The sequence below is a fragment of the Heterodontus francisci genome, chromosome 10, assembly GCF_036365525.1.
Source record: "Heterodontus francisci isolate sHetFra1 chromosome 10, sHetFra1.hap1, whole genome shotgun sequence".
In the NCBI taxonomy this organism is placed as follows: Eukaryota; Metazoa; Chordata; class Chondrichthyes; order Heterodontiformes; family Heterodontidae; genus Heterodontus; species Heterodontus francisci.
Window position 1 is genome coordinate 44,854,609 of NC_090380.1, and position 24,877 is coordinate 44,879,485.

At 41.8% G+C, this 24,877-nt stretch overlaps 1 protein-coding gene across 2 annotated transcripts in view; it reads right to left on the bottom strand.

Annotated features, from left to right (window-relative positions):
- scaf4a (SR-related CTD-associated factor 4a) overlaps positions 1-24,877 on the bottom strand; it is a 133,895-nt gene that overhangs the window by 18,039 nt on the left and 90,979 nt on the right. For both annotated transcript variants that reach the window (XM_068040539.1, XM_068040537.1), the window contains exons 16-18: positions 18,036-18,148; positions 16,118-16,280; positions 9,443-9,541 (exon numbers count right to left, since the gene is read on the bottom strand). In XM_068040539.1, the coding sequence (XP_067896640.1) occupies positions 9,443-9,541; positions 16,118-16,280; positions 18,036-18,148 (375 nt within the window). The remainder of the gene's footprint in view (positions 1-9,442; positions 9,542-16,117; positions 16,281-18,035; positions 18,149-24,877) is intronic.

Sequence of the window (24,877 nt, forward strand, 5' to 3'; positions counted from 1 at the left end):
AGCTATTTTTTTAAACATTGTATTTGACTGCTAGCTATTCCTTTGAATTTATCCCATTGATGTGGAAATATTAAATCACAAGACAGATAAAGGTAAGTAGATTCAGATATATAAATGTTCAGAAAACTGGAAAAAAGTTTGAGTGTCCGTTGTTGAGGTTTGATCTTTTGCCTGCCAAGAGATTGATGAAGATTGTTTTCTTGCCAGCTAGCTGCTTGAATACTACTGCAATATTGTTATACAGATGATCAAAAACCAAAAATTACTGATTACTTAGTACCAAGACATACTAAGTTTGTCTTTATTTTTCTTCAGATAGAATGTCATTGTTATTTCTATTGAGAAGGATCACCTTATGAAATGCAATAAATTCTAGAAACTTAATATGGTAAATCATAATCACTGTAAACTGAAGATTAATTCCATAAAAAATAGCTATTCAACAATATCAGTCATGCCTGATGGCGAACAGGTATTTCAGAGAAAGCCAAAAGATTTTGTACTAAGAGCAACAACAAACTTTTTAAATAGTGGTGAGGTAGTCGCTTCAACTAAAGTAACAAAACCTCTCAAAGGACAAAGGTTCCAGTGAAATCCTTAAGTTGTTGACCCAACGGTTTTAATTTGAATTAGTCAATGATTAGAGCAATATCTGCAAGGTCTTCTAAACAAGCCATTTGCATGCTTATTTCTATCACACAGTGGATGGTATATGCTTGTCGTTAACGCCAAAAGCAGGAGAAAATGCACAGAAACTGATGCCAATGGGAAGTCTTAATACTGTTGTGGAAGTGATTGTGTTTTCTTTGTTAAGATATTTTTGAGGAATTCATAGTCAAACTGAATAAATGTTGAAGCAGTTTTTTTTCCAAGAGGGCACTGAAAGACCTAGTTGGCAACAATGTTACTGGTTGTCACACGACAAGTTAAAAGAACAGAAACCCTGGTAATAGGAAAAATGTGGGCAGGGAGTCAGTAGCGCACCCCTTGACTGGACAAGCCCAGAAGCAGCAGCACGCACCTGAGAGGGCAGAAACTCAAGCTTTTGGTTGTAGAGTCAGTGTGTCTGTTTTACTTTCTGGAGGGAGCAGCCGATAAAGTCAAGTCTGAAGTAGTGGAGGAAGTACAGAAAACCACAACCCAGCTCACTTTCCAGTATTACTAAAAGACCCTGAGAAGTATACTGCGTCAATTCATCTTGTCTCCTTTCTTTGAAGAAAGCCTGCTACATTAATTCTCAACGCCACCTGAAAAGAACTGTTCTAAAAGATCCCAGTGACCTGTCTAGGTGTACTCGCAAGTTAGACTGTATGCCAGTTTTGGAACAACATATCTCATCTGCTGTTTACTTCAAAAATGAGCAAGTAATCAGCCAAAGTGCCTTTCTTGTCTGTAACAGAGCTCTGAATTTAGAAAATCCCTTTTATTTTTCCAGTTAACCAGTCTGTCTATGTGTGTATGCCTGTGTGTACAGTGAGGAGCTACGGTAAAAAAGGGACTTTAAAATTTGGCTAAGGTAAAAAGGGAACTTTAAAGAAGCGGGACTATAACAAACAGTGCACTCCTGCCTCAGTCGTAACAATACACTTTAGTATTATCTTGTGGGTTCCTGTTGGCATGTCTCAAAGGAATAGGCATTCCTCTGGCTTTTCTTGTGCATCTAATTTCATTTGTGATACATGAGAGTATAACCAGGTGAAATTTTTTTTTCCCTGGAGTTCAGTATGCTTAAAAAGTGATTATAATTGGTTAAATTATACTGACTATTCAGTACAGTTCAAAAAGCATCTTAACTAATTCGGCAGAACTATAAAAGTGATTTTCAAATACTGTAAGTGATTTAATCAGGGTATTTTTCCACAAAATCAAAATGGAACAATTATATTGCACATTCTATGAATGGGGCTGTCCTTCAGGTGGTGAACAGTGTGCACGTATTTATAGATAAATATATATATCACATTTGAGTGAAAGCCAGTTTGAATATTTAGAACTATAATTACTCTGTTGCATAATGATAAGCCTTTCAAATTAAAGACACATGACCAGCTCCATGTATTGCACAGCAAATCGTATAACCTTAGATACCCCTTGTTCTCCCTCTGCCCTTTCTGAAATTCCAAGATGGAAGGGCTTACCAATGACAGGCATAGCTTGTGTTGGAGAGAGTGGCATGTTGGTACCTCCCAGCCCTGGGTTTTGTCCCTGTACAGGTTCAAAATATTTGGTACCATCTGAAACATCTTCACTGTTTCTCATAGTAGACACTAAAGCAGGGATCGGGTTCTTTAGTGAGGAGTTTTTTGCACTATGTTACTGGGAACCCACTGATGTTGCTGGACAAAATTATAGTCTGTATTAAACATTTACTGTACTGCCAGAAGGGATTAATTATTCAGTTTTAGAAACAGTAATTACCATTCTGTGAAATAAGGCTGCAGCCATTGCACAAGCCTTAAGGATCATTTTGATAACAGCACTGGACTACTTTCAACAAACACATTGTGTATAATGTGATCTAACATCATGCTGCTGCTGTTACTCTTTTCCATTCACATTCTGAAGGATATGGAAATACTCTTTAAACGGAAAACAGTCCAATAACATCCTTAAAACATGTCCAGAATTTTCCCATTGCAAGTCATGTTCAAACTCAAGTCCCTAATGCAAGTCTGCATAAACTGCAGAATCGTTGCATGTTCCTCCTCAATGATGTATATAAAAATAAGACAGCAGCCTAGATTTTCTAATCAGGGCACATCTCTGGTGGGGTGGGTTCCACACACCATGAAATTGGCCCTTGATACCCCCCAACTTTATGGCCCTAGGATCATTTCGCCTCTGGGCTTTCCAACCTCCACAAAGGGGTTGGGCTGAGCTGTGACCACTGGAAGCTAACTGCAGCAGACTTGGAGACCTGCCAGAGATGGAGGAAGGAGGCAGCCTCTAAGCAGTTTGCTTCTTGTGGAGCATCTACAGAACCACAGTCTTGATAGCAGTTCCACAAAACCTTCAACACCTCGCCCAACCTTTTTTTTTATTCTTTCATGGGATGTAAGCATCATTGGCAAGGCCAACATTTGTTGGCCATCCCTAACTGCCCTCGAGAAGGCGGTAGTGAGCCTCCTTCTTGATCTGCGGCAGTCCACCTGGTGTCGGTACACCCAAAACGCTGTTAGGAGGGGAGTTCCAGGCATTTGACCCAACGACAACAAAGGAACAGCGATACAGATCAAAGTCAGGATGATGTGCGACTTTGAGGGGAACTTGCATATGGTGGTGTTCCCATGCGTCTGCTACCCTTGCCCTTCTAGGTGGTAGAGGTTACAAGTTTGAAAGGTATTGTTGAAGGAAGCTTGGCGAGTTGCTGCAGTACATCTTGTATATGGTACACACCAGAAAGACAACCAGCCTCTCAGCTGTTTGGTTCTTGTGGGGGATCTACAGAAACACAGCCTTGATAATGGTTACACAAAACCACCAACACCTCTCCACTACCTTTTTTTTTCCTTTCATGGGATGCGAGTGTCGCTGGCAAAAAGTGGCAGAAAATCCAGACTGTGCTCTCAAATTTTATACATCTCTTTTATAAATACTTGTCGAAATGTCAAAATCATGTTTAAGTAGACCACAAGTGTGACACCACACTAAAATATTTACCCAACCACCCAGAATTTACAAAATGTCACTGTGATAAGCAGTCAGGTTCATTCATTATTTAAGTGTGCTATCACGTGCGGAGCAAGTTCAGCCAATTGAGTTGCAAGTTTTCTTGGCTTTCGTGCACAGTGAAGGTGTTTGAATTACTCCATGTACATATCTTACAGATATCTTTTCAAGTCCACATAACGAAAGTTCACCATGCAACTGCTGTAGTGGGATCCTAGGGGCTTAAAAGAAATGACTAGTGAGATAGCTGATATGTTAGTTAGTTCTGATTTTTCAAAATTCCTTAGATTCGGGGAAGCTTCAAGTAGATTGGAAAATAGCCAATGTAACTCCTTTATTCAAAAAGGGAGGGAGATAGAAATAAGGAAACTACAGGCTTGTGGGGCATCAACAGAACCACAGCCTTGATAGCGGTTACCCAAAACCACCAACACCTCTCCACTACCTTTTGTTTTCTTTCGTGGGATGCAAGTGTCGCTGGCATAAAGTGCCAGAAAATCCAGGCTGTGCTCTCAAATTTTATACATCTCTTTTATAAATACTTGTCGAAATGTCAAAATCATGTTTAAGTAGACCACAAGTGTGACACCACACTAAAATATTTACCCAACCACCCAGAATTTACAAAATGTCACTATGTTAAGCAGTCAGGTTCATTCATTATTTAAGTGTGCTATCATATGCAGAGCAAGTTCAGCCAACTGAGTTACAAATTTTCTTGGCTTTCGTGCACAGTGAAGGTGTTTGAATTACTTCATGCACATATTTTATGGATATCTTTTCAAGTCCACATAACAAAAGTTTGCCATCTGTCACAGGGAAAACGTTAGAAGCTATTATTAAAGACGTTACAGCAGGGCACTTAGAAAAATTCAAGGTAATCAGGCAGAGTCAATATGGTTTTGTGAAAGGGAAATCATGTTCAACCAACTGGAGTTCTTTGAAGAAGTAACATGTGCTGTGAATAAAAGGGAACCAGTGGACGTACTGTACTTAGATTTCCAGAAGGCATGTGCCACATCAAAGGTTACTGCAGAAAGTAAAGGCTCCTGGTGTAGGAGTAACATTTTGACATGGTTAGAAGATTGGCTAGCTAACAGGAAACAGACAGCAGGGATAAATGGGTCATTTTCTGGTTGGCAAGATGTAAAGAGTGGTGTGCCATAGTGATCAGTGTTGGGGCCTCAACTTTTTACAATTTATATAAATGACTTGGATGAAGGGACCGAAGATATGGTTGCTAAATTGGCTGATGACACAAACATAGGTCGGAAAGTAACTTGTGAAGAGGACATAAGGAGGCTACAAAGGGATATAGATAGGTTAAGTGAGCGGGCAAAGATCTGGTAAGTGGGAAATATGAAATTGTCCATTCTGGCAGGAAGAATAAAAAAAGCATATTATGTAAATGGTGAGAGATTGCAGAGCTCTGAATGCAGAAGGATCTGGGTGTCCTAGTGCATGTAGGAATTGCAAAAGGTTAGTATGCAGGTACAGCAAGTAATTAGGAAAGCTAATAGAATGTTATCATTCATTGCGAGGGGAATTGAATACAAAAGTAGTGAGGTTATGCTTCAGCTATACAGGGCATCGGTGGGGGCACATCTGGTGCACTGTGTACAGTATAGGTCTCCTTATTTAAGGAAGGATGCAAATTTGTTGGAAGCAATTCAGAGAAGGTTTACTGGACTAATACCTGGAATGGAGTCTCATGAGGAAAGGCTGGACAGGCTAGGCTTGTATTCGCTGGAGTTTAGAAGAGTAAGAGGCAACTTGATTGAAACATATAAGATTCTGAGGGGTCTTGACAGGGTGAATGTGAAAAGGATGTTTCTTGTTGTGGGAGATTCTGGAATTAGGGGTCACTTTTAAAAATAAGAGGTCGCCCATTTAAGATAATGAGTTTTATTTCTCTGAGGATCCTGAGTCTTGGGAACTCCGTTCCTCAAAAGGCGGTGGAAGCAGAGTCATTGAATATTTTTAAGGCAGTGGTAGATTGATTCTTGATAAGCAAGAGGTGAGAGGCTATTGGGAGTAAGCAGGAATGAGGGTCTGTGGCCTACTCCTGCTCCTAATTTCTATGTTTCTATGTAATCACCTCTAATGTTACATGTGGTTTTGTGCACTTGACTACATATTTACTTGAAACTGAATACTGAGGCTTTAGCTATTGCCACATCCACCCTCACCTATTCCTGCTGGCACATCCGAAGTGCTTTGGAAAGAATTATTCCAGCAGAAAGAGCTGCATTAACAATTTTCATTGGAAATGACAAACAGCTAATTGTCATTAGTTATAGCTCTGAAGTAGCACCTCCCTGTAACTTATCAATCTCAACATCTGATGGTGCTCTTTGCAATCTTGAATGCAAAAGTTATCTCTGCAGAACCTCATGACAGCTGTATGAAAATAGGCTTTTTTCTGGTTTGACGGGTAGTCAGGTCTCCAAACAAACGGCCTGTAAGATAAGAAATGAATTCCAGGCACAGGTTCTTGTTAATAAATAGAATCTTGAATACTATCTTCTTGAAGAATCTAACTTTACTGAGTTCTTTGATCTTTTAACAGTGAAGGTCGATCAAGCTGGTGCAGATGAGGTATATATGGACTTTCAGAAGGCGTTTGAGAAGTCCCACATGGGAGGTACATCAAAAAGATGCAAGTCCATGGAATTAAGAGAAAAGAGTCAGCATGGATACAAAACTGGTTCAGTAACAGGAAGAAAAGGGCGGTGGTGGATGGATGTTTTTCAGACTTGGTGGTGCGTTACAGTGGTATTCTCCAAGGATCAGTTTGGGTCCACTACTCTCTTCAACTTTTGTAAATGGCCTAGACGCGTGTGTACGGAACAGCATTATAATGCCCACAGATGATATGAAACTTGGCAAAGTAGTAGATCATGATGAAGACATAGGTTTCAGAAAAGTACAGGATGGTGAAATGGGCAGAAGCATGAAAAGAATGTGGAGAAATGTGAAGTGATGCACTTTGGGATGACTAATATGGAAATACAGTATACTATAAATTGCACAAAATTTTGAAAAGCATAGAAGAGCAGAGACACCTTGATGTCCATACACCCAAATCCTTAAAAGTGGCTGGGCACATTGATAAGGTGGCTAAAAATAGAAGAATAAAATTTAAAAGCAAAGAGATAATGCTCGAACTTTATAAATCACTAGTTAGGCCCCAGCTGCAGTATTGTGGACAATCTGGGCACCACACTTCATTTAAGATATAAAGGTATTAGAAAGAAAGCAAGGAGGTTCAGAGGATGTTACCAGGGATGAGAAATTCAGTTATGAAGAGAGGTTGGTCTGTTCTCCTTGGAACACAGAAGGTTAAGAGTTACCAAACAGACGTTTTCAAAATGTTGAGAAGTTTAGAGGAGAGAGAAAAATTATTCCCTCTGATGAACTTGTCAATAACCAAAGGTCACAGATTCAAAATCATTGGCAAGAGATCTTGAGAGGTGGTGAGGAAAAGATTTTTCAGAGTTGTTAGGATTTGGAATGCTCAACCTGAAAAGGTGGTGGAAGCTGATTCCATAAATAATTTTAAAAGGGTGTTGAACAGTTACTTAAGGGTGAGGAACTTACAAGGTTACAGACATAAAGCAGGGTTGTGGGACTAAGCACAACTGCTCTTTCAAAGAGCCAGCACAGACATGACAGGCCATTATGGCTCCTTCTGAGCTATATAATTCTATAATTGTTATATCCTTCCATTGGTATGTGTCCAATCTTAAGTCATCACTGCCACTAGGGTCTATTTGATGCCTCTTGTAGGTGGGGGGGGGGGGGGGGGGGGTCTTTGGACGTGAGGCCACATCCCTTAAAGGATGAATTCCTGAGACAGAATAGCTTACAGTCTTTGTAACACCTTGGCCTTTACAGTTGGAATAGCTATATAATAGCCTTAATGGCTTGCCTATTGCTTAACAAATTTCATCGAAGTTCCTTTCAATTTGCTTTCAATCAGCTTTTCAAAAAAAATAATCAAATGGTTAACCAATCACTAAAATCTTAATGTATTTTAATAATCCAGCAACATACTGCCAATTCTATAATGTACACAGCCTGAAAAAAGTGAATTACAATGTCACAGTTATTATTTAAAAACTACAAACGGTGCTATTTCAGTAAATTGACCACAAGGGGTCTAAGTTACTCATGAGCAGAATCAGGTAATAGTCGCAAGGCCGGGTGCACCTGTTTAGCAGTATAACTGTACACTTCCGCCCTTCATACTGGCTTTACATACAGAGCTCAGGCCCAGAAATATGATAACATTCATGTTAAGGATGTTTACTTACTAAATAGTATAAATATGATGCGTAGCAGCATGCATAGTGAGTGATAAGTACACTGTCATACAGGATAATTACATTACCAAAGCTTTCATATCAATTTATTTTGAGGCCTCTCATTCTTACAGTGCCATTCTAGCCCATAGCTACAGTCAGTTATACTATCTTAAGTGACATGGTAATATACTGACTACAATAATTTAAGCATATTTCTTTCCTTTCTTATTTAGTTTACTTTCAAACATCTTTAAAAGGCAAAAGAAGCCAAGATGCTTACCAGTCTCCATTAAATTTTTGAAACTGTTCTAAAATCCAGCCATCCTCAACTTAGATAATTAAAATGATGAAGGCCATTAGTAGCTTCATGAGCTCCATTGTACTCCCATCCCCATAGAAATATCTTAGGGTCAAACTGGTTGACCTCCTGCTGCATTCTCTAAGGTGATGTATTTCAGCAATCATGTTCCAGACCAACTTACTATTGTGGATTGCCTTGTCCAGATGCTCTGGATTTTTTTCTGATCACAGTACATCATGTTACCCCTCTTACCCCAATGAAACCAAGTCTATTTGCATGCAGATTCTATTTCACAATAATATAGACAATATTTGGGTGGTGAGAGCTCATTTCCAGCTTGGAAAGAGAATGATTTGTGGCTCACTTGACCAACTATTATCTCAGTTTGATAAAACTATTAACAGCAGCTGAAAACTTTTCATTTCATTCCTCATTGTAAGTCTCCACATATTTGAACTGCCACAGTAACACTGGTCAAAGAAAAGGCAGCTGGCACAACGTACATAACTGCAGATAATAGGAGAGGGCTTTCTGCAGTTAATATAGAACTTGAAAAGTGCCATGCTTAAAAAGACAAAACAAGAAACTACTGAAAACCTACAACACTTACATGGCAGCAGATAGAACACCACTTCTCATTTAGTAAAATTCCTCTATTGGCAGACTATACACAGTAAAGCTTGGCTCGGGTATAAACTTAAAACCCGGCCCGACAACAGCCAACCCAAACCCGACCCGGGTCAGAGTCCTTTAATTTTTTTAAATGCCCAACCCAACCCGAACCCGACACATGTCGTGTCCTGCATGTTCATTTGAAGATTAACTCCTGGAGCAAGGCAGCACTGTCCAATTCCTGTCGTCGGGTCTGGTTGGGTTTGGGTCAGGTAGCCATGCTTTAATAAACAGCATGATGACTAGAAGGGTAAAGAGAGTATGGTGTGCTGATATTTGTCATGTTTAAATAATACCAAGTTCTGCCTCAAAAATCTCTTCAAAGGGTAAGTAACCTTGAATCTTTTGCAAAGGAGAGCTCCCAAATGTATGTAGAGTGTAATGAAAGGCAAAACCAACTAACTTTCACGTTTGGTAAATAACTAAATAACTGATGATTTAGTATCTGCTGGAGATCACAAGTTATAGAATGAAGTAATAGAAAATGACTAACCAGGAAGATGGGAAGACTCGCATGTTGGAATGTTAGTTCCTGTGTTTCCAATGGGCATTGCAGCACTCAATGGAGGAATAGCTCCTGGTGGAAGATAACCTGAAATAACAATTTTCGCATTATAGAAATATGTCGTTTACATAATAAGCCAGAGATGGATCATTTAATGATGAGTCCAAAATATGTTCACTCTTTCTGTCCCCATCTATATTTCTAAAGGTGGATGTCACATTTCAAGATTGTGAATTTTGTGACAAAAATTTGAAAAAGTATTTTTAAGTTTATTAAGCAAAGTATATCTTCACAAGTTTTTTTTTTGAAAGGCACCTAGATGAAAAGTAGTTATTATGCTCAATGAAAGTAGTTTTCCCCAGACTAAACAATAAGCAATTAGTTAACTTTTCTAGGTAACTGAAAAACCTCAACCATTGTGTTGGAAAGTATCGGTCCCCAAAATCAGAGAAACTGGGATACAGCCAATGGGGAACAAGCAGGGAAATGGAACTGACTGGACAGTTTTCATGAAGAGCTTGCTCAGGAATGATGGGCTAAATGGCCTTGTTCTGTGTTGTAGCTATTTCTGCAAGGGCTGTCTGGTTTATTAAATTTTGTAGAGACGAAGAAGTTAGAAATGCTAATGGATAGTCAGAAGCCATCTTGTTCAAGTTAAGCAAGATAATCCACAGATGTTAACTAGCATGGTGTGTTGCATTATTATGCAAAGATAATTTGTATGAATTGAATTAATTGGATCCTGACAAAATGGCTGTGCTTCACCCTACTGTGAAACAAAGCAGCTGAACGATTGTTATCTGGCCTTGTATCACCAAGTAAATTCTCAGGACACCTTTGACAAGATTGAAGAAGCGCATGTGCAAAAGACATGATTATTTGGTTAAGATCACAAGGAGGTATTATTGGAACAACTCTGGCTTACACAATCATGCAACGCAACACTGGGTAGATGTTTCAACCACGTATAGGAATGACTGAACCTGAAACGGTATCCATGCAGATCCAAATTTATAACCCTATTGTATGCTTTAATTTGTTAGGGATAAAATTACTAAATGCAATTCTGTCAAATATAGCCATGCAAAATAAAATATACATGGATAACTGGGTGGTGCAATAGGTTACAACACTAGCTTTTCACTTCTGAATTCTGGATTTGAGTGATAAGAAAGTCTTCTGTCATATTGACAGTAAGGATGATTTCTTTACTGAGTTCGGCTAAGGCCAGCTCAGTTCCTAGCAGACTCAGGCCCACTGCACACATTCAGAATTAAGCAATAAGCTCTTTTAGAGGCCGCAAACCTCCTGATGCGGGTAACAGAAAATTGTCACATCAATGCAAAGTAGGTTAACTTCGGAGGCTGATTTGGGGAGTACTATTGGGACAGAGTAACAGGAATATTACTCTGTATCTCATCACGTTTTATCTGACCTGATAGTATTTGGTACTAACAATGAATGCATAGAATAAGAACATTTTCAATTTATGAACGTCAACATCCCTTATTTTGATGAGATCATACAACCAAAAAATAATTTTTAACTTTTCCTGATAGGGCACCATTTAACAGGACTGTCGATGAACATTTTCCACCTTACAGGCTACCACAGATGCTTAGAAAATGGGTAGAGTTGGAAGACATGGTATTCTCATTATCACCTCATTCTACTTGACCAAGAGACAGAACAAGAGGAAGGGACCATTGATTGACTAATTGTTTAAATATAAAATTAAAAACCTACATGAGGAATAAAGACATTTTAAAATCCAGTTTTAATGGCATATTCATGGGTCAATAATTCAGTAATAGTCTCCAAAAATATTGTTAAAACTGCAACCTTCATAGCCACAAAATATTCTGTTCACAGAAGTCTAAAGTAGTCAAAATATAAAATTAAACCCACAGAATAGCTGACTAAATGAAATGGGTAATACTTGCATTCATGGAGTCAAACTGTTCTGTTGGTAATGCTAGTCTGAGTCAGAATAATGTGATTTCAAGGCTTATTCCAGGACACAAGTGTATAATTTAAGCTGCATTGTTGGAAGTGTCATACTTCAGGTCAGGCCTCCATTAGAATACGGTGTCCAATTCTGGCCTCCTCACAAGTGATATTGAGTCTTTAAAAAGGGTGCAGAGGAGGACCACTAGATTAATTCCTAGTTCCAAGCATCTTAGTTTATAACATAGGCTAAAAGAACTGGAACTCTACACTAGAGAGAAGCATAGAGTTGGGAGTGACTTGATCACAGTTTACAAAATGATGATGAGGGAAACAGATAGTGTTCAGAGTTGACAGTTCATTTCATTAAATAGGTTAGGGAGGACCAGAGGTGACAATTTTAAGTCGTGAAAGATTTCGGTTAGATGTCAGGAGGCGATTCTTTTCTTCACAATAGTGGGCCTCTTGAACAGGATTATGCAGTAGACAATATTTTGCTAGGTTCCTTCAACTGAGAGTTGGGACAGTTTCTGGCTGAGACGTAGACCACTTCATACAAATGTTAGATAACCCACACAACACTGATCAGGGCCGGAGTGATCTATTGGATGAGTCGATCACCTCAGAGGTTTGGAAAGGAATTTCCCAGAACTGTTGCCCCAAACTGGCCTGGGTTTTTTGCTTCTCCCAGGAGGTCACATGGTTTTGGGTGGGGTAAGGAGTGCATATATCATGATGCACAAGGAATCATAATTGTTTGAGACAGGCTGGATGGACCAGAGGTTATTTTCCTGTCCACTGTTGCTCGTATGAGACATTAAGCCATGATCGCAGCTTAGGTAGATATAAGTGCATATTAAAGATTCTATGGTACTAAAACAACAGACAGCTCTCCAAGCTTCCTGCTAACACTACTTCTATAACAAATAATGGAATTACTTCATCATTTTTCTGAGATCTTGCTGTGCACAAAAACAGTCAATGCATTTCAGAGCAATCCACCGTACATTAATTATTTTCGGACTTCAGGGAAATTAATTAAGGTCCTTTATAAATGAAAACTTTTCTGTCTTGTTCTCTGAATGTAAATTCTGTTTCCAATTCTGAGCCTTATGGACCATAAAGACTTTGGGTTCGATCGCTAGTCTACGCTAAATTAGCTGACCTTAAGGGGCAGCTAGAAAAGCAGCTGTTCAAAATAATTAGCTATGTATTTCCCTGCATATTTAATAAAAAAATAATTAAATGTAGTGGCAGTGGTATTGGACTAGCAACCAAATGGTTGAAAGTTCAAATCCCACCACAGCAAGATGCAAAACTGAATTTGACGTACCTAGCAATTTGTGAGCTGTCACCAGAAAAATAAATGCAAGATGATAAAAACCTAACTGATTCACAAATGCCCGACAGGGAAAGAAACCGACCACCCATACCTAGTCTGGCTTATATACACAAGTCTAGTCCCACTCTGCCTGGGTGACTATTAATGCTTTGTGGAATGGCCTAGAAATATGCAAATGAAAAGTACAGTTACTGCTTTTTTTCTTAAAAGAGCAACCCCCAAACCCTCTTCGCAGATAAAAAAATAAAAGGTTTGGGCAATAAATGCAAGCCTTGGCAACATCATCCAAATCCCAAGAACAAATTTTTTTAAATGAAAGCAAATACATGGATTAGTGCACCATCCAATTCTAATAATCATACTACATAAATGACATGAATTCCAAGATAAAGTTAAATATGAAAGTCAAATGATAGATTCCTTAAGATGTTCTATACTGTTAATCTATTCAAACATACGAATTAGGAGCAGGAGCAGGCCACTCCGCCCCTCGAGCTTACTCTGCCATTCAATAAGATCATGGCTGAGTTACATATGCTATTTTCCAATTTAATAGAAGCTTCCCCAAATCTAGGAAACTTTGGAAAATTAAAACCAACGCATCAACTATTTAATTAGCCACTTCTTTTAAGACCCTAGGATGAAGTCCATTAGGACCAGGAACTTGTCAACCTTCAGCTCCAACAATTTACTCAGTGCCACTTCCCTGTAATGTAATGTTCCTGCCTCCCTTCCATTTCCTGATTTACAGCTATTTCTGGGATGTGACTTGTATCCTCTATGAAGACTGATGCAAAATACCTGTTCAATTCATCTGTCATCTCCTTATTTTCGCTTTTTAATTCCCCAGACACATTTTCTATAGGACCAACGCTCACTTTAACTTTTCTTTTTCAAATATAAACTCTTGATATCTGTTTTTATATTTCTAGCCAGCTTTCTCTCATATGCTAACTTTTCCCTCCTTATTAATCTTTTAGTCGTTCTTTGCTGCTTTTTATATTCTGCCCAATCTTCTGGCCTGCCACCCATCTTTGTGCCATTATGTGCTTTTTCTTTAAGTTTGATACTATCTTTAACTTTTTTAGGTCACCATAGATGGTGGGTCCTCCTCTTGGAATTTTTCTTTCTCATTGGAATGTATTCTCAGTTGAAGTGTGCCCCATTTTCTTATATATATTTGTTGCTAAATCAGATTCTCCTTTGAATTCGCTTTTATGGTAAAATTGTGGAAAAATTAGATTATACCACATTGTCATTGTTTGGACTGTTTATCATCCAAATTTCTCAGTATAGGTTAATTTGCCAATAGGGGAGAATAAGTACAACAGCATTCCTCCAGGACATGAACATTTTTCGGCAAATCATTTTCTCCAACTTCAACTTTGCCAGATGGCCCAACCACACTACAATCTTCAGTTCTTTTTTGACTCAGATTGCTCAGTTTAGGTCAGGCTTAACACAGGGAAGGGAACACTGTCAAAATTAAATGTCTAATTGCTTCAAAGCAGATTTAGAAACAGTTAAAGAGAGTGGAACAAAGGTATATTGAGGATTAATTACATTTATATAACAAAAGGAAAATTTGCTTTATTTTTCAGAAACATTATTTTGAAAAACTGCAGTCTGTGAGGTTATTCACTTTGGTAGGAAGAATAGAAACACTGACTTTTTTTAAATGGTGAGAAACTATTAAATGCTGGCATTGAGGGATTTGGGTGTCCTTTTCAAGAAATACAAAGTTAACAAACAGGAACAGCAAGCAATTAGGAAGGCAAAATGGTATGTTGGCTTTAATTGCAAAGGGGGGTTGAGTACATGATTAAGGAAGTCTTGCTGTAATTGTACAGAATTTTGGAGACACCACATTTGGAGCAGTGTACAGTTTTGGTCTCCATACCTAAAGGATATACTTGCCTTAGAGCAGGTGCAATGAAGGCTCACGAGATTAATTCCTGGCATGAGAGGGCTAGCTTATGAGGAAAGATTGAGCAGAATTGGCTTATAACTCTCTGCAGTATAGAAGAGTGAGAGGTGATCTCATTGAAACATATAAGATTCTGGGCTGGATTTTACCGTAGGTGGACTCGACTTCGCCACCGGTGTAAGTCGGTGGCGAACCCGCTTCTGACTAAATCAGGGATCTGACCTGCATTTTATGGGTCCCTGGGCTTTAATTGTCCCGAGGCGGCACTGCCAATCACTTGAGGGAAGAGGAGGTCCCACCTCAGTGAGCTGCCAGCCAATCAACGGGCCAGCAACTCTTAATCCCAGCAGTGCCACTGGGAGCGGTGGCCACTGCTGGGACTGCGGCCTAGCTGATGCCATGGAGCCAGAACTTCAGGTAAGTTGGGCTTTTTTCGCCTGGTTTGGGGGTGTGGGAGGGTGATCAGTCGTGGCGGCGAGGCAAGGGTAGCCGTTTGGGGGGAGGGGGGGAAGTGTCTTGGGCCCGGGGGTGGATTGGGAGAGGTGGGGCGGCCCTCAATCGGGCACCCTATGCCCGACTGCCATGACACCTCCCCCTCCCGGAGCGCAGAAAGGCTGGCAGCTATCGCTCGCAGCCTTTCACATCCCCAGCACACCCACTTGCCATGGGCAAAATTGGCCGGAGGCAGGAAAGCCTCCCACTCAATTTTACGCCACCCCCACGCCACCATCCGACCCGCTGGGATGGTGTAAAATTCAGCCCTCTGAGAGGGTTTGACACAGCAAATGCTGAGAGGCTGTTTCCCCTGGCTGGAATGTCTAGAATTAAGGTGCATTGTCTGTGGATGGGGATTTTGGTCTAAGATGAGGAGAAATTTCTTCATTCAGAGGGTTGTGAATCTTTGGAATTCTCTACTCCAGGGAGCTGTGGATGCTCAGTTGTTGAATATATTGAATTAAGACTGACATCAATAGATTTTTGGACCCTAAGAGAATCAAGAGATCTGGGGATAGGGTGGGAAAGTGCAGTTAGCTCGAGAATCAGCCATGACCTTATTAAATGGTAGAGCAGGTTTGAGGGGCCATATAGCCTTCTTATGTTCCTATTTCTTGTTTTAAACCTGCAAAACACCTAATTACCATTTAGTGTAGGTTGATCATTTGAAGAATTTCACAGATGCTTTTAAAATAAAAAAAATGGCAAACACTATAATCTTTCTCTTCCTAATAAAGCTTGTCTATATAAATTAAAATATCATTGGAATAGAAAAAGGATGACACCTTTTAAGATCAATGGGTTATTCTAAAATAAGATGCTCAACATATTAATTGTAAATATTTTTCTCCAAAGGTACAATCTTGAGGTAGTCAACTTGAAATTATTTTCCCAAGTTCGATTGCGAACACAATTCTGGCACTAATAAAAAAAAACCTCTGAAGTAACATACCAGGTGGTGGCTGGACTGGATTGAAACCAGGACGCATAAATGGAGGAGGCGGTGGTGGTGGTGGTGGAGGTGGCACTCCAGGATTGAAAGTAGGTGGTGGAATTGTTGAAAAGTTTGGTGGATGGAGTCTACTAACAGCTGGAATTGGCTGAACTCCAGGAATCTGCAAAAACAAATTTTATAGTAAAAATTTGTTCTGAAAATATTTTGCTGTGCCTCAAAGTTGCATTGAAAGCAGTGATTTGCATGAAAAGACTATTGTCCAATTCCTCCTTCCTGCAAATCAAAGACTCTGAATAAATGCAATCTTTTCCACATTGTGTATTGCTAACATGAAAATGAACGTAATTCAAGTGCTGTATTACAAATAAAATCAACAAAAATTGTAAGAGTTACTATTCATTAACAATCATTCACATTAAACTGAATTGATTTAATTCCAATTTTTGGCGAGATACATGTATTTTCTGTCCCAATATTACACTGGTACAAATAAGGGGTAATGCAACCATATTCAGATGGATTTGAATCTTAAGACAGCTAGGCAAAAAGGTAGCAGATGCAATCTGGTTAAGTATAAAATAGTATGGGACAGGGACTAAAAGAATACATTTTAAATGTCAGTCATGCAGTGTGCTCGTCACGAAAGAAATCTGAAGTTTACTGTGGGTAACCTGATGAACTATCAGCCCACTGCTAACACTGGAAAAAGATAAAAAGTACATTAACAAAAAACTTTAGACAGCTCCTTTAACAGAGAACATAAAAAGTTTAGGGCACAGAAAGAGGCCACTTGGCCCACTGTGTCTCTGCTGGCCGAAAAACAATCCACCTATTCTAATCTCACCTTCCAGCATTCGATCTGTAGTTTTGCAGATTATGGCACTTGAGTTGCATATCCAGACTCCTTTTGAATGAGTTGGGGGTTTCTGCCTGAACTATCCTTTCAGGCAGCGAGTTCCAGACCCCCACCACCCTCTGGGTGAAAAAGAAATATCCTCAACTCCCCTCTAATTTTTCTACCAATCACTTTAAATCTATGCCCCTTAGTCACTGACCTCTGTTAAGGTATATAGGCCCTTTACCTCCACTCTATCCAGGCCCCTCAAAATTTTGTATATTTCAATTAGATTTCCCCTCAGCCTTCTCTGTTCCAAGGAGAACAACCCCAGCCTATCCAATCTTTCCTCATAGCTGCATTTTTCCAGTCCTGGCAACATCCTCGTCAATCATCTGAAGGAACTTTACATGAAGGGTGGGAGACAGAAGTTAGGAAATGGGGCGGAAAGCATGTTTGAAAGGATGTGTTTAGAGAGGATTATTAGAATGTGGAGTCATGGAGAGGCGTAGACACTTAAACAGAGAGTTCCAGTGCTGATGGAACTGATGGTGTTGCCAACAATAGGAGAAAGGGAGGGTAAGGTGCACAAAAGACATTAATGCAGGCTGAAAATGTTTTTCTAGGGTTGCCCATGGGGTATTCTTGATTTTCCCAGGGCATTAAATTAACTGGGAGAGAACCAGCGGCTTAAGATGCCAATTTTAACACACAAATGTACTGAACCCCCATCTCACCCTGATGACCAATGCTTCCCTGAAAGGATTAGAATATCCCTCTTCAGGAAGCACGGTTTGAAGTGATATGCAGCAACTATCTATATGTGTCGTGAGCACATATACTATTCTTCAGGAAAAGTCTGCAATAAATCAGGGAGATGCTTACAGATGTTATTATCTTATGCAGGCATATAAACACACAAGAGGGAACTTATTCCAAACCCCTATTCCTTAATGCACTGCAGCTATGATAATGGGATCAGCATTCCACCATTTATCCTGCTCAAAGAATTTTATCTATCTCAAATAAATGCAAATCATTTAATCGATTTGGAAAATATCAATCATAATGCATTCTTACCTGTGTTGGTATGGGCAAGGACGTTTGAGGCATTTCTTCTGGTTGTGTCACTGCTGTACCATTTTCGGCTGCATCAACAGCAGTTGCTGGTGGCTTTGTGATAGTCTTCCATTCTAATACAATAAGAATATAAGAACATAAACAGAAGCAGCAGTAAACCATTTGGCCTTTCACGTCTGCACCGCCATTCAAGATTATGGCCGATCTTCTATCTCAACTCCAATTTTCTGCACTATTCCTCAATTCTCTTAGTATCCAAAAATCTATTGATCTGTCTTGAATATACTCAATGAATGAGTATCCACAGCTCTCTGCAGTAGAGAATTCCAAAGATTCACAACGCCTTAAGTGAAGAAATTTTTCCTAATTTCAGTCCTAAATGACCAACCTCTTATTCTGACACTGTGACCCCATGTTCTAAGCTCTCCAGCCAGGGGATACATTTTCTCAGCATCTACCCTGTCAAGCCCATTAAGAATTTTGTACGTTTCAATGAAACCACCTTATTCTTCTAAACTCGAGAATGTTTTTTTTTAAAATTTTTTGTTCATAGGATGTGTGTCGCTAGAAAGCCCCGCATTTATTGCTCATCGCTAACTGCCCTTGAGGAGGTGTTGGTGAGCTGCTTTCTTGTGGTACAACCACAGTGTTGTTAGGGAGTGAGTTCCAGGATTTTGACCCAGTGACAGTGAAGGAATGGTGATAAAGTTCCAAGTCAGGATGGTGAGAGACTTGGAGGGAAACTTGCAGATGGTGGCGTTTACACGCGCCTGCTTCCTTGATCAAGTCTGAGGGTTGTCCTGGTCTTGTTGCACACAGGCATGGAAAGCTTCAGCAACTGAGGAGTTGTGAATGGTAACGAACACTGCAATCATCAGCGAAGATCCCCATTTCTGCCCTTATGTTGAAGGGAAGGTCATTGATGAAGCAACTGAGGATGGTTGGGCCTAGGACACTACCCTGAGCAACTCCTGCAGTGATGTCCTGAGACTGGGATGATTGGCCTCCAACAACCACAACCATCTTCCATTGTGCTAGGTGGGACTCAAGCCAGTGGAGACTTTTCCCCAATTCCCACTGACTTCAATTTTGGTATGGCTTCTTGATGCCACAGTCAGTCAAATCCTACCTTGATGTCAAGAGCAGTAACATTCACCTCATCTCTGGAATTCAGCTCTATTGTCCATGTTTGGACCAAGGCTAGAACGAGGTCTGCAGCTGAGTGGCCCTGGTGGAACCCAAACTGTGCATTAGTGAGCAAGTTGTTGCTGACTAAGTGCCACTTGATAGCACTGTCGACGACACCTTTCATCACTTTTCTGATAACTGAAGGTAGACTGAAAGTATTTGGGCTGATTGGATTTGCCCTTTTTTGTGGACAGGACATACCTGGGCAATTTTCCACATTGTCGGGTAGATGCCAGTGTTGCAGTTGTACTGAAACAGCTTGGCTAAGGGTGCAGGTAGTTCTGGAGAACAAGTCTTTAGAACTACAGCCAAGATGTTGTCAGGGCCCATAGCCTTTGCTGTATCCTGTGCCTTCAGCCATTTCTTGATACCACGTGGAGTGAATCAAATTGGCTGAAGACTGGCCTCTATGGTGTGGGCGACAGGAGAAGGTCTAGTCTACTCAATATTTCCTCATAGGACAATCCCCTCATCCCAGAAATCTGTCCAGTGAACCTTTGTTGCACTCCCGCTAAGACAAGTATATTCTTCCATTGATTAGATCAAAACTGTACAGAGCACTCTAGGTGCCATCTCCAATACAGAATTACAGTAAGTTTTGTTACTCTTGCACTCCAATCCCCTTGTAATAAAGGCTAACATGTCACTTTCTTTCTTAATTGCTTGCTGTATCTGCATGTTAACCTTATGATTCATGTCCAAGAACAGAGGTCCCTCTGAATACCAACATTTCCCAGTCTGCCATAATTTAAAAATATTCTGCTTTTCTATGGCAATGGAGATCCCATTCATGGTGTCAGCTGATGTCAGTGCTGGTGCCATCTTGAACAGCCTGCCAGCCCTGCATTCACACCCTCTCTGGATTTTACAGCAGCTCACTCACCCAATTTCTGCCTCAACAAGCAGCAGCCCTGGGCATACTGCTTCAATGATGCCTCCCTGTTGATTCTCGAGGCTGCAAAGGAAAGGCAGAAGGTTCTCTTCCCCAGCGATGGCAAGAAGAGGTCTTCCTGCCTGACCAAGCAAGCCTGGACAGAGATCGTAGAGGATGTCAGCAGCCATGGGGGTCACCCGACGAAACTGGGTGCAGTGTAGGAAGAGGGTTAATGACCTCCTGCGTGCAGCTAAGGTAAGTGGTGCATTCCAAAATTGCTTGGTGTGATCTGGGTTGCACTGCACGGTCTGTCACATGGTGAGGGTACCACTGCCATTTCAAACACACGGAGGTCATAGCAGATTCATGACAGATGACTGGCTGTATCTGTGAAACATGTCTTCCTCGTTTATACCTCAGCCCAAATCCCATGACAGGGTAAGTCAGTATGATGCACGTAACTTTCCCCAGGTGTTGACAAGGGGCCCATGCAAATAGAACTGGGTGAAATGTTTAGCAACGTTCAATAGCTACATCCTTGCGCTTGCAGAAGAGGCTCCATATTAGGAGGGAGATGACCAGGACTGGTGGAGGAGTGCCGGACATGTGTCCTCTGAGCCAGGCCAAAGAGGCGGCACTGGAACTAGCTGGTATCCAAGATGGATGCACCATCAGACATGGAAATCGGGTCCCAGCGTAAGAGAGTGATCATTGCCAATCAGCTAAAAATGCAATAATAACGGTGAAGCAGCTGTGGCATGCTGTTATTAATGGAATATATGTAGCCTAACCTACATATTTTCAATGTATCTTGCAGGTTGCCCCCAAGAGACTTCTGACAACCTCAGAAGAGGAGAGCACTCAGAGGATGCACTGTCCAATGACTCTCCTGCACTCTCCACCAGCACATATACTTACACCTTGGTGAGAATCTGCTCGGCTTCAGAATTAGGGTCACCAGCTGGTGAGAGCACCACACACGAGACCGAACAGCTGACTGAGGCTGAGACAGCTGAGGCCTCTGACAGCCGGGGGACTGTCGGTGGTCAGGTCCATGCTGAGCCCAGGCTGATGACGAGCCTCTGGTATCGGCAGAATGCTGGAGTTGCAGGGAGAAATAAGGCAACATCTGATGAAGATGTCAGAGGCCATGCACAGCCTTGAGCGGACGGTGGGGGAGTCCATCCATGCCACGATTGCTGCCATGTCCCAGGCACACGAGCGCATGGCTTCCTCCATTGAGAGGTTGGTGACCCTCGGAGAGCCACATTCCACAGATGCACCATAACCTGCAAACGCTCGTCTTGGCCATGAGTTCAGATTAGCAGTGGCATGGTGAGAGAAGCAACAGGAGGCTGGAGATTTTACCCCTCCTAGTCAACATCTCTGGTGAGCAGGTAGGTTTAAGCAAGCCTGGAGAGGAAGGTGGCGAGGATGCACTCCACATCTGGGGACTCCCCTCAGGGCATTGAGTGTGGACACCGGCTCCTCTGCCCCTCCACCAGTGAGTCCAGCTCCAGCAGCCATGACACCAGAGGACAGTCCTGCACCAGCACAGGATGCCCTCAGGCAGCTGGGGCCCTCCAGGCCTCGGGCACCCAGAGGACGACTGCCAGTCATCATAGGCCAAGGGACATCCTGATCAGCAGCCTGCCTCCAGCACAGCTGCTAGAGCAGGAGTTACACTGTGCAGGAATACCCGCAAGCCTTAAAGAAAATACCTAGAACACGTATTCATGGGTGACACAAATGTGTCATGCTGTCTGTAATTAAATGCTCTTCTGTGCCAATCAGTAGCCTTCATTGTGTGTAAATCAGTTTCCAACATGCCTTAATTGTGACGCTCTGAATCCCAACACACCCCTTAGAGCAATGCCAATGTGACAACGGACATTATCAGGGCGATGTGAGTGATCAACAAATGCTCTCCCATCGCACTAGCGGACATTGTAGGTGGCCTTCATTCAGGTAACACAGATGGAAAGGAGGCGGAAGACTACATGCATAACAGTCAATACATAATGCATTGTTATTGAGTAGGCATCAGAGTGGCTGAAATTGTGTTGCTCATCATCTCTGGCCTCATCGCTGTGTCGTGTTCTTCCGTAGCTGCTTGGCCTTGTCTCTCCTCCGTGTCCTCTTCGTCGGAGGATGTTTGTTGCTCATGCATGTCTTCCTCAAGTAAGGCCTCCCCCTTCTGAAGTGCTAGATAATGGAGAGTGCAGCAGACCACCGCGATACGCGCAACCCTCTCTGGGGCATATTGCAGGACTCCACCAGATCGATCGATCAAGACACTGGAATCTCATCTTCGGCAGCTCAATGGCCTGCTCGATGGTCGCTCGGGTAGAGCCGTGGCAAGCGCTGTTCCTCTCCTCCACATCATTGCAAGGGTTCCTCACAGGCTTCAGTAGGCATATCTTCAAAGTGGAGCCCCTTTCCTGGAGAATCCACCCCTGAAGACGAGCAATGGAGTGAAAAGCTGTGGTAACTGGGACTGTCAAAGTACGTAGGCATTGTGGCTACGCCCTGGGAAACAGGCAAACACTTGCAGAAAATGCTGTCGATGGTAGCAGACCAGTTGAAAGTTGATTGATTGGAACCCCTTTCTGTTGATGAAGGCAGCCGATTAGTCTGTGGTAGCCTTGATGGCCACATGCATACAATCAATTACATCTTGCACCTGTGGGAATCCAACTATCGCCCCAAATCCCAAGGCCCTCTTGGCCTGTCAGGATCATTCTGGTAGCGCATAGCTGTCGGCCCTCGAACAAGGCATTGGGCACCTCCTTGATGCAGCGGTGCGCTGCAGCCTGGGAGCCCCCACACATGTCCCCGGTGGATCCCTGCGAAGATCCAGTTGCATAAAAATTGAGCACCAGTTATCTTTAGGGCCACAGGCATAGGGTGACCACCAAGTGCCATCGGTTGCAAAGAGTCATGCAGAAGGCCGCATAGGTCTGTGATGACCTCCCTGTATAGCCGTAGCCTCTTTGATGAATGTCACTCGGACATCTGCAGGTAGGTGATGCGAGTCCTGTAGACTCTCTGACATACTTGGGTCCTTCTTGGCTTTGCCAGCTGCTGCAGTTTGCATCTTGGACCTTCTGGCTGAACCGCAGCTGCCTTTTGGGCCCACCTCCATTGGAGGCACCTGAACACATCAAGGGGATCCAGAAACTCAGGGCACGAGACCCCTGGCAATTTCCGTAGGCCCTTCGGCTCCCTTCCGAAGCAGCAATGAGCCTGTCTAGCCAAATTTGTTTGTCAATCTTTGCTCGTTCGGATGCCTGATGTGGCTCTATAGTAAAGGTTACTGTTGGTCTAATATCTCTTCCAGATGTGTGCGCCACCACACACAATCATTTAGGATACCCTCTAACGGTCCATCAACACACACAACCTATACGCTTGCAGAACTCCCCCCATTCGTACATAGCCTTCTCACAGGCACAGTTTCGCCCATTCCTACAAAGCCCCCTTGCAGAGTTCCTCCTGTTCATATACAGCCCTCTTGCACAGTTCACCCATTCGCACATACCCTCTTGCAGAGGCACCCCCCAATTCACACTCAGCCCTTGCAGAGTACCCCCAGTATACATAACCCTCTTGGACACTCAGCTTAGTGGCAACGGCTGCTGTACCCCCATTTTCCCTGTGCTACTATGGTGAGGTGAACTTCCCTTTCATGGCACCAAAGACTCTTGCCTCCGTGCCACCAGCTTTTCAGGGTCGCAAAACTGAAGGCATGTGATTACCGCACGTCCTCCACAAAATTGTGGCACATTCATTGGATCAGAGTGAAATAGATTCAAATTTAAGCAATACAGCTTTTCAGGCATTTAAATTACGATGCTGTCGCAATACGACGCCAGATTTCGTAGCGGACAGATCTGTGGTGATTCTCCATCCCCCCCCCCATGCCACCGAACCCACACTAGACGAGAGGACAAAATTCAGCCCTAAGTACTCTTTTAACAGCTTAAGCCTTAAATACTGTCAAACAACCTTTGGCAATTCTCAGTGTAGAATCTCATTGTTTCAGCTTTTTAATTTTTTTTTTAAACTTTGTCTTTTTTCCTCTCGCTCTCTCAATCCAATCTTGCTTTTCCTCTCTATTTCACTTTTTGAATTCAATATCAAATCAGATACAATGTTCTAACTTACACTTCCTGGTTCAGACTCTGCACTACTCACTAATGATTCTTCAATCTGATTGGTTAATGAGATATACAGTTGCCAATCCTGTTCACACAGGTCCCAGATGCCTAGTAAAGGACATTTGGATATAGCTCTCACAGCAACTTGCCATACAAAACCCAGAGAAGGACAATGGGCAAGTAGAAGGCTAATAAATGGCTGGCATTATTTGTTCATTGAATGCAAAATGTGGCACACTGGGGACAACTGTCACTGCCACCACTTGGGCGGTAAACTACAGACCAGATTGACTGGTCCTAATGCAGGCTCAAGTTTACCTGAAGATGAAAATTACTCCCATTAAGTCTTTGCTTACCAAACCAATGGAAATGAGATATTTTTGTCAGAGTCCTTATCTGTAGCATCATTAATAAAATACTCAAACTTAGATGTTCTCTTTCAGGACACATATATGCACATATGAATTGGGAAGAGTAGGCCATTCAGCCCCTTGAGCCTGCTCCGCCATTTTGGTTGATCTGAATATGGCCTGAACTCTACTTTCCTGTCTACCCGCTATACCCTTTGATTCCCTTATCAATCAAGAATCTAACTCAGCCTTAAAAATATTCAATGACCC